At 36.4% G+C, this 8783-nt stretch overlaps 2 protein-coding genes across 2 annotated transcripts in view; both read right to left on the bottom strand.

The window, feature by feature from the left end:
* Positions 1-2108, bottom strand: part of LOC107680950 (telomere-associated protein RIF1-like) — a 21375-nt gene extending 19267 nt beyond the window's left edge. Inside the window, exons 1-3 of the mRNA XM_016477427.1 lie at positions 1992-2108; positions 941-1062; positions 241-319 (exon numbers count right to left, since the gene is read on the bottom strand). Of these exons, the coding sequence (XP_016332913.1) occupies positions 241-319; positions 941-1053 (192 nt within the window). The 5' untranslated portion in view covers positions 1054-1062; positions 1992-2108. The remainder of the gene's footprint in view (positions 1-240; positions 320-940; positions 1063-1991) is intronic.
* Positions 2109-3564: 1456 nt separating this feature from the next.
* On the bottom strand, positions 3565-8451 carry LOC107677671 (tumor necrosis factor-inducible gene 6 protein-like). The gene is made up of 6 exons (XM_016473033.1): positions 8234-8451; positions 6573-6710; positions 5573-5734; positions 4152-4380; positions 3977-4017; positions 3565-3856 (listed from the first exon to the last, which is right to left on the bottom strand). Exons 1-6 carry the CDS (start codon positions 8355-8357, stop codon positions 3735-3737), a joined length of 816 nt encoding a protein of 271 aa, XP_016328519.1. The 5' UTR covers positions 8358-8451; the 3' UTR covers positions 3565-3734.
* Positions 8452-8783: the final 332 nt, after the last annotated feature.

Below are 8783 nucleotides of genomic sequence, written 5' to 3'. Positions count from 1 at the left end.
ATTATGTAAACAAAAACTTTTATTTTGGATGCGATTAATCGTTTGACAGCACTAATATATATATATATATATACATACATACATACACATATATATACACACACACATATATATACACACACACACACACACACACATATATATATATATATATATATATATATATAGAGTCACATATTTAGTTACATTCAAAAAGTTCCAATGAATGGTTCTTGTAATTCATAAAGGACAAAAACTTACCAAAAGGACTTTACTAAGACGTGCAAAATGCTTTACAACTACAGGCAGAAACTGACGCCCTTCCTCTCCATTCAGGCGGCTGGGAGAAAGAAAAAGAACAACAAAAGTCCCATGATTAATCTATAAATCTCTTAAAACATTACCACCAATTGCATGCTCACTAGACACACAAGAACCAATGAGGTTGGTTCTAAAGCATCGAGCAAGAATATATGAGCTTCCGTTTAATATATTCAATGCACTCTATATATATATATATATATATATGTCCACTGATCAATACATACATGTGACTAAATTAAATCTGTTCATCATTTAAAGCTATTGTGTCTTGATACTATGATGAAACCAATCAATTCATATGAATTTCTTTTATGACCTCTTTCGGAATTTTGGTGGAACAAACTTTCAATGGAGGAACAGAAAATAAAAATATCTTAATTATACTGAACAAAAAAATTATGGGTTTGGAACAACATGAAGTTTAGTAAAAGATGACAATTTTCATTTTGGGATGAACTATCACTTTAAACATAAAATAGCTCCTGAATGCCAATTTCACATAAAGTGTGGACAGAGTAACCATTGACAAAACTGTATCACTACAACACTAAAAGAGCTTATATCATGATGGAGACATCCATGCGTTTGACTAAAACCTACTAAAAGACAGACACTAGAACCGTAGGTTAACCCTTACTTCGCGATGGTGATGTAGGCATCTGTCTTCTCTGACAGACCGGCTGCTTCGTCTTCCAGACACTTCAGAAGAGGAAGGAGGCTGGCACTAGATAGAGGCACTGCTGCCATCATCCTCACAGCCTGAAAGACAGGAAAGCACATTAAACTGATGCATACAGCTTTGACTACCACAAGACAGAATATAATGCAATCAAATGTGAAAACTCTTTCTTTTAAGGAGTTCTGGTTCAGTTGTTTAATTGGAGAAGGCCTTTAAATAACCTTTTAAAAATAAATTTCAAAACTCTTCTGCCCCTTGGACCTGTGGCACCCTAGAATGACTCCCACCTTTCACCCCTAAACATAGCCCTGGCTGAGTTTTGTTTAATAGTCTGCAATTAATAGTCGATTATGAAATGCTATGCATGAATGGGAATGTGTGAAAAATGAATGTTTTAACTCTTTTAATGTTATACTGGTAGTGTGACCAGGAGTCAATGCATGCAGGACATCGTGTTCTCTCGATGCACATGAGATCTCTGGTGAACAAATGGCAATACTGTCTTCAAATCAAGACCAAGAGACGTAAATTCAGTCGTCTATTTCACCTTAATGACACATTTGGGAAGAATAAAACCTCACACGCATCTTACATGTGATGTTTAACGTTAGCTAACGTTAGCCAGGTGCACGAGAGGCTAATAACAATGCGCCATCTATTATTATCAAACTCTCTGCCAAATATCATAATACATTTGCTTTTAAATACTAGGTTTTTTAGTGGTAGGTGTGCCCTAATATGCTGAGCTGTCCGAGATGCCAATATTAGACCTTAATGTCGTCTGTATCTTAAAGCTATTGTGTAATCAAGTGCGTTGAGCGTACAACTTGTAGGCAGAGAGATCTAAATGTGCCGTTTATTGAAACCTTTAAACCGTCGTGTATGCTTTTGCTGAAATTAATCTAATCCAACAGGAACTTTCCCTACAAAGACTGCAGAGTTAGCGAGCTAGTTACCCACCCGACCCCCTGAGCACACGCACCAACAGACACAACTCAAGATGTCTCACCTCGCGCTATCGACCACTGAAGGCGAGATCATCGACACACGAGCTATATCAGAGGAATCGGGAGAGCTTATACAACGTTTGTAAATGATCAAGTCTGTCCACTCCTCACTCTTCACTCCTCGCGAAAATGCTGGCGCCAAACATGACGCGTTGAAACCGTCACCTTCAACCCCACGTCAACTCCGCCCTCTCATAAATTATTTATTACATGAATTAAGATACTTTGCCAAAACTTGAATAAAAATTCGAGCAAATAATTAGGATACCTTGGTCATTTGTTTGTTTTTTTTTGTGAAATTTCACAGTAATGTCTCGTTTGTTAAACACATTAGTTAACATGAAATAACAAAACAGTAAAATCAAAGTTATATCTGTTAACATTTGTTAATGGACTTTGAACAAACGTACAAACAATAAACAATTGTATTTTTTTATTGATTAACATTTACAAACACAGTGGAGGCCAAAATTAAAAGAACATGGTATTTTCACCAGATAAAAAACGGTGCTCCACACAAAGATCTGATCTCTTCATGAAGAAACAGAACAAACTGAGACAGAAGAAATCCAGAAGAAATGTGGCAATGTCTCCAAGATGCTTCAAGAAACCTACCTGCAAAGCTACAGTACTGTTAAAAGTTTTAGGCACTTGTGTAAAAATGCTGTAAAATGAGGATGCTGTCAAAAAGAATGTCATAAATAGATTTTTTTTTATTAACTTCTATTACCTAAAGTAAATCAACATTTGGTGTGACCATCCTTAGCGTTTAAAGCAGCTTTTGCCCTCGGTGCACTTGCGCATAGTTTTTCAGGTAGCTTTACAGGTAGGTCAGATCTCTGTGTGGAGCACTGGCTGTTGTCAGACTCCTTGTGCAAACAAAAATCTCACTGGATTATTACAATTAGTGGCAAAATGAATGTTTGAAAATGTAAACTGATATTTCCTACTGACACACTACAGCAAAAGATGTAAATAACTGACTTAAAACCATTTTTAACTGGTGAAAATACTAGTATTCTAATCATTTTGGCCACCACTGTATATTCAAAGAATAAATATTGAAAAAAAAAAAGCTTTGCTGTAAAAAAAAAAGTTTAGAGTTAATGTACAAAGAATGTACATTTAAGGGCCTATGCCTATATCATGGCAGTTCTCAACTAAGACCGGGGACCCACTAGGGGGCCACAGAGCCTTAATAATTAAAAGGCTAAACCTGATAGAAATGCAGAGCTGTAACAAGCAGAACATTTCTTACTCTGAATAATTGTACATGCACTGTTAAAATCTCTTTGATTCAGAATCATTTGTCTTTTTTCACTGCAGTCAAAAACTTTGCATTAACAATTGCTGATTGCTTTTTTTTTGGTTAGTATTAATATCATGTTATGTGTTTCACATGAGCTCTGAGTTTTGAAGAATAGACACAGTAACACATTTTTTTAGGATGAAGTATACTTGTGTTTCTATAATTTCAGGCACTTTTACATCCCATGGGTCTGTCAGCTATATTAAATCAGATTTCATCTTATTTCTTGAGGTTACAATAAAACACTGTAATACATTAAATGCACTTTGTTTTATGAGAGTTTATTTTTTAAATGTTCACAGGCCTATACACTTAAATTTGTGATTATTAATAGCTTTAATATTGCACCCTTGGTAAAGAAATACAAATATAAAAAAATGACACAGTTGTGGGTTTGGGTGTATTAAAAAAGTGGGTTTGGTGCTTTAAACATTGGTCAAGACAAGGCATCAGTGTGATTGTCAAAGAGCTGAGAGGAGTTCACAGCGATGTACTGCAGCTGAAAACCTCCACCAGTCACCGAGGAATCAGAAAGGAACTTCAGAGTCATGACATTTCCTGTGCAAGAGATAATGTAGAAACATAGAGAGATATCTTCTGAAATCTATTTAAGAGATACATTCAAATTGACGTATTGTCCAAGAAAAACAAACTTTTGAAATTAATGCAACAACATACCTGTACTTATGAAGTCCTCTGGAAGTTCATCCCCACAGTATCTATCCAGAGGAGACCGATTTGTTTTATTATTTTGAAGCAAATTTAAACAATGTCAGAACTCTAAACTCTCAGCAGCAATAAAAAATGGAACGTAAAGTTCAACAGTGAATAAAACAAAAAGTCTGTTATTTACCTTCCAACAAAGCCTGAAACATCATCATAGCTGTCATAGATCTCCAGGTAATCACTGAGGCAAGCTGTGTCTTCCTCAATGTCAAAGTCTAGGAAGTGCAGGCGGATTCGTTGGCCGTAACGCACACGAATGTGCCAGTAGCAAATCTGCTCATCCTGGTAATCTTCTGGATAACCAGGAGAAACGAAAACCTTCTCCTGATCTGTGTGCACACCTCCACACTCCTTTGCTGGAAAGACAGCACCAAAGGTGTACAAATTAATGCATGCCTAAAAGTCAATAAACTCAAGGGGTCAGTCCTACTACACCAAACAGTTTCATTAGTTTGAATCACGTTTCATCTCTTCATCTCTCCATGTGGAAATAAGTATCAGAAGTATAAAAAGGAGTCAAAGGAATATGAGCACTATGCTTATGCAGACAATGACAAATCCAAACTCTGTCTGTGGTTTGAGTGGGTGCTCAGTGACACACGCATCTGGTGCCCTGCCCTCAATGAGGTAGTTACTGGATACTATATAGAAAGCTAATTTATACTATAAATATATATTTTTTATTATTAAATAGGACAACCCACCCGCTTTGCACTGTATTGCACTGACATCTATCTATTGCAATATCAGAATTAAACTTTGAGGCTTTGTGAAACTAATATTCAAACTTTTCTATGCGTGTTGATCTATTAATAAATATCTATTGAAAGTAAAACACAAAATTGTCCACATCAACATCTCTCACAGGACATCTCAACCTGAAAGTCTGAGTTCACTATTTCCTCCCTGACTTCTTTTTGAGAACCCTGTTGAGTCAAGTTCTCCGTAGGGAGAATTTCTTTCACCAGCTCATTACAAATCAGGGGAAAAGCGTCAGTCACAAACTCAGCTGGGTCTCTGGTAATGCATTACCACACCTTGTAAAATTTAATGGGGCTTCGTTTAGATTATTCACGGTGTGAAACATTTTTCATTAGAATCTTCCATATTCATACAAGAGAAAAGAGCCAGAGAAAACAAGCAGGCATTTTCCAGGAAATGTATAATGTATTTGTTCTCTTTCTGTTTGTTTTGACTGCTCCACATCTAAGACATTTTCCTACATTTAACTCATATGAATAATGTCCTGTGCTGAGGTTCACTGTCCTCTATTTCTATCTGTCATTGTGTGTAATAAAACATCCAACACTTTTTTTCTCCAACATTTAGTCATGGTTGTCTTTGTCAGGCCAATGAGTGCCTGAATTATGATATAAAGTAATTGTCTTTAACCTATGGAGATTTATACTTTACTACAGTCAACTCACTCTGACGAGCTTTCAAAGAACATTTTACAAACCTAAGATTTGTGTAACTACTTTGTCCAAATCTCTCAGCGGATGACTAAAATCCACCCAAGATTGCCTAACTGCCATTGCTCAAACTCACCCCCAGGGTTGTAGCAGTAGACATCCCACTTCTCACTTTTGTTGAGCCGATATCCATAATCAATTATTCCAACCTTTCCAAAACCACAGTTGGCGCCAGCTTTAACAATCGGATAGCCCACACATCCTTTGTCAAACCATCCAGCTGCACACACATGGAACCCTTTGGGAGAATGACAAATGCTGTGATACTGTGCAACATCTGTTATTATGAAGCAACATTTGACATAAATATGAATTGATCTAAAATGCTAATTCATTACAAATGATTAAACACTGTTTTAATGTTTAAAAAGAATACATTCTAATCATACAAATATAAGTGATACAAATTCTGTTGGTGAATTAATTATGAAAAGTAGTTCATTTCTTTTTTTCTTCAGTGTTCATATTTGAATATATCTGCAGTATTTCACAACCAGGTTCTGTTTGTACTGAATAAAAAGTGTTCTCCATGAAAAAAACAAAAACTAATAATTGAAGGAAATTCGTCTTTTTTAAGGGGTAATGAATAAAGGGCTCTTGTTCTCTGAGGAGCCATGGGCACCATTTGAAGGCTGCAAACAGACATGATAAAAAGAAAGCCAAGCAGACCTCCAACATAGAGTGCCACAAGCCTGAAGTAACCACAAAATACACCAGAGCTCATGTCTGGAACAAATTTACTCTTACTAAAGAGTAATTTTACAAGAAAACAGGTGTCCCTGCTCAGGCAACACATGACAATGGCTTTTACAGTTCAAACATAACACTGGGTGGCACTGGGGATGGTTTTTAACTTTGTTTATATGATGTGTGCAAATATTTAATATATCTGTGAGAATGTTGATTATCATTCTGCTTGCTGATTTTTTCTGATTGTTTATTGTTATAATAAAGGCTATTCAGTATGATCCAAGTTCGGCTTTCGGCACTTATGTTGTAGGCCAGACCCACTACTATTTCCATTACTATTTCTTTTGGCATCTGATCTAAGTGAGATTTGTAAGTGTGATACAAACCAATTTGGCGAGCAGCCTCCAGTTGATCATATGTAGCAAGAGTACCCCCCTCAAATTTGCACACAGCCTTGGCTTCCCTGTACGTCAGCTGATATCTTCCTTTGCGAGATTCGCGGTGGTAAACTCCGGCTGCTTGCTCTGTAAGGAGAGAGAACATGCGTCTCATTTGGCAACACTATCAGCTTCGAGGACTCATGTGGAGTTATCTGGGTCTGTTCAATGTCTCAGAACAATGATTCTACCTGTCTACTCAAATTACGTCAGACCTGGGAAACAGAAATTTTATTTTAGAAGGTTTTACACAACGTAGATGTTTTACTGTGCGGGACATCCTGAATACATAAGGGACAAATACAATGTACACCCAGTTGCTGTTGGTAAGATCACTGAAGCAGATTTTGCCTGTTTTGAGCTCTGTCTGCTGCTCACAGAACATCATGCTGCTTTGCAGTTGTTTTCAAGTACGCATGCATAACCTTGAAGAAGTTGGATCCTGTCTCAAATGAGTTATAAGCCAATGTTTTTACTGTGTTGGCTTCAAACATCAGAAGACTGCAACCATTAGCTCCAAACATGTCTCTGAGAAAGGCTCTAAATGGGAGACTCATTTGAAGCATAAATGTAGCTAAACACTATAGCTTATTTAAGTGTTTTCAGATGTGTAGTGGTGGTCAAGCCACTATGCTACCATAAGTAAATAAATAAAGTTGCTTACTGTATGGGAAATATGCAGTGACTTTCAGGGGGGTTTCAATAAGTTTTGCTATATGATGGCCTAAATAAAAGGATCATTTTAGAAAAGTCAATTACCTAAAAAAAAGTTAGATAAACTACATTTGTTGTGTATAAATTTATAATAAAGTAAAATGAAATTCGAATAGCCTACTTGTTTTGCTTTGTTGCCATACACTGCCTGAACGTATAGAAATATATGGTTATCTCATCTGGCAAAAATATATACTTTAGAGTATAATCAGGTGAAAATGTATTTCAACATGCTCTTACCAACTAACATCATTACTGAAATGTTTGAACTCTGCTGAAAACTAAATATACTTAGACACATTGTTTTGACTTTCTTTGTGGTGTTCAATCCATATTATCTTGCCCTATAATTCACACACTAATTCATTTATTTATTTATAAGTTTTAAACCAAACCACAGTAGGCTACAACTAAAACATTGGTAAACATTGGTTTTTACAGTGGGAAATGGTTAAACTCTTATATATCTAAAGCACATTGATCTTTCATGGGTCTTTGTTATTATCAAACAAGCCAAATCTACAGAGAAATGTCCGTGGGTTTCTTGGAGCATGCTGGAATGAAGTCATTTCCCTGTGTTTACAAGGTCCCTTCAGACTGGCTGCACTGTCAGACTTTACAGAGCCATAAATATGCCTCTCTTGTCCGTGGGTCCAAAGCGAAATGCCCACAACACACACATTCAATTATGACAATGCAATGTAAGCCCTGTTGAACAGTAAATTAAAGATTGTGTTTTTTTACATCCATTATACAGACTATGAGGGGAAAAAATCCAAAAGAAACAACAACAAAAACGTAAATTAGTCAATTTAAAATATTCTAGTCATGAAATGGTCATGTATAACTTAAGTAGTTTGGATAAACACATCAGTAAGATCAAATGAAATAATTACCCAGCCAGATAGAGTTGTGCAGTATTCCATTCTTGTAACCCCAAGCTTCAGCCTCCTTCAGGACAAATATAACGGCGAGTACGACAGTTAACACGCGCATTTCTCTCATTCCGCAGTGGATCATACAGATGTTAGCGCAGCTGTCATGCAATGAACTGTGCACATCCTGCGCAAGGAAAGTTTAAATGGTTTTCCTGCCGACTACGCGTGGTCTGACGTGTGATTTCAGTAAATGATGACGATTGTGCAAGGGGCTGGGTCGGGAAGACCCCAGTGCCGTATACACTGCTATAGAGTACGCTTATTATGCTGCTACTACTTACCAAATGAATAAATGAATGGACATGAAATGTTGATTTGAGTCTAAATGATCAAATGTAGTTTTGCTTAAAGGCATAGTTCACCCAAAATGATAACTCTGTTGTCATTTATACTCACACTCATTTCGTTAATCCTATGAATTTCTTTTTTTCTGTGGAATATAACAGATGATATTTTGAAGAATGTAACCAAACCGTTTTTTTATGACTTTTACTGTAAGGACAAAAAC

This window comes from Sinocyclocheilus anshuiensis, unplaced genomic scaffold, assembly GCF_001515605.1.
Source record: "Sinocyclocheilus anshuiensis isolate Anshui unplaced genomic scaffold, SAMN03320099.WGS_v1.1 scaffold277, whole genome shotgun sequence".
NCBI lineage: Eukaryota > Metazoa > Chordata > Actinopteri > Cypriniformes > Cyprinidae > Sinocyclocheilus > Sinocyclocheilus anshuiensis.
Note: the sequence above shows the minus strand (reverse complement) of the source record. Positions and strands in the feature narration are given on the sequence as shown.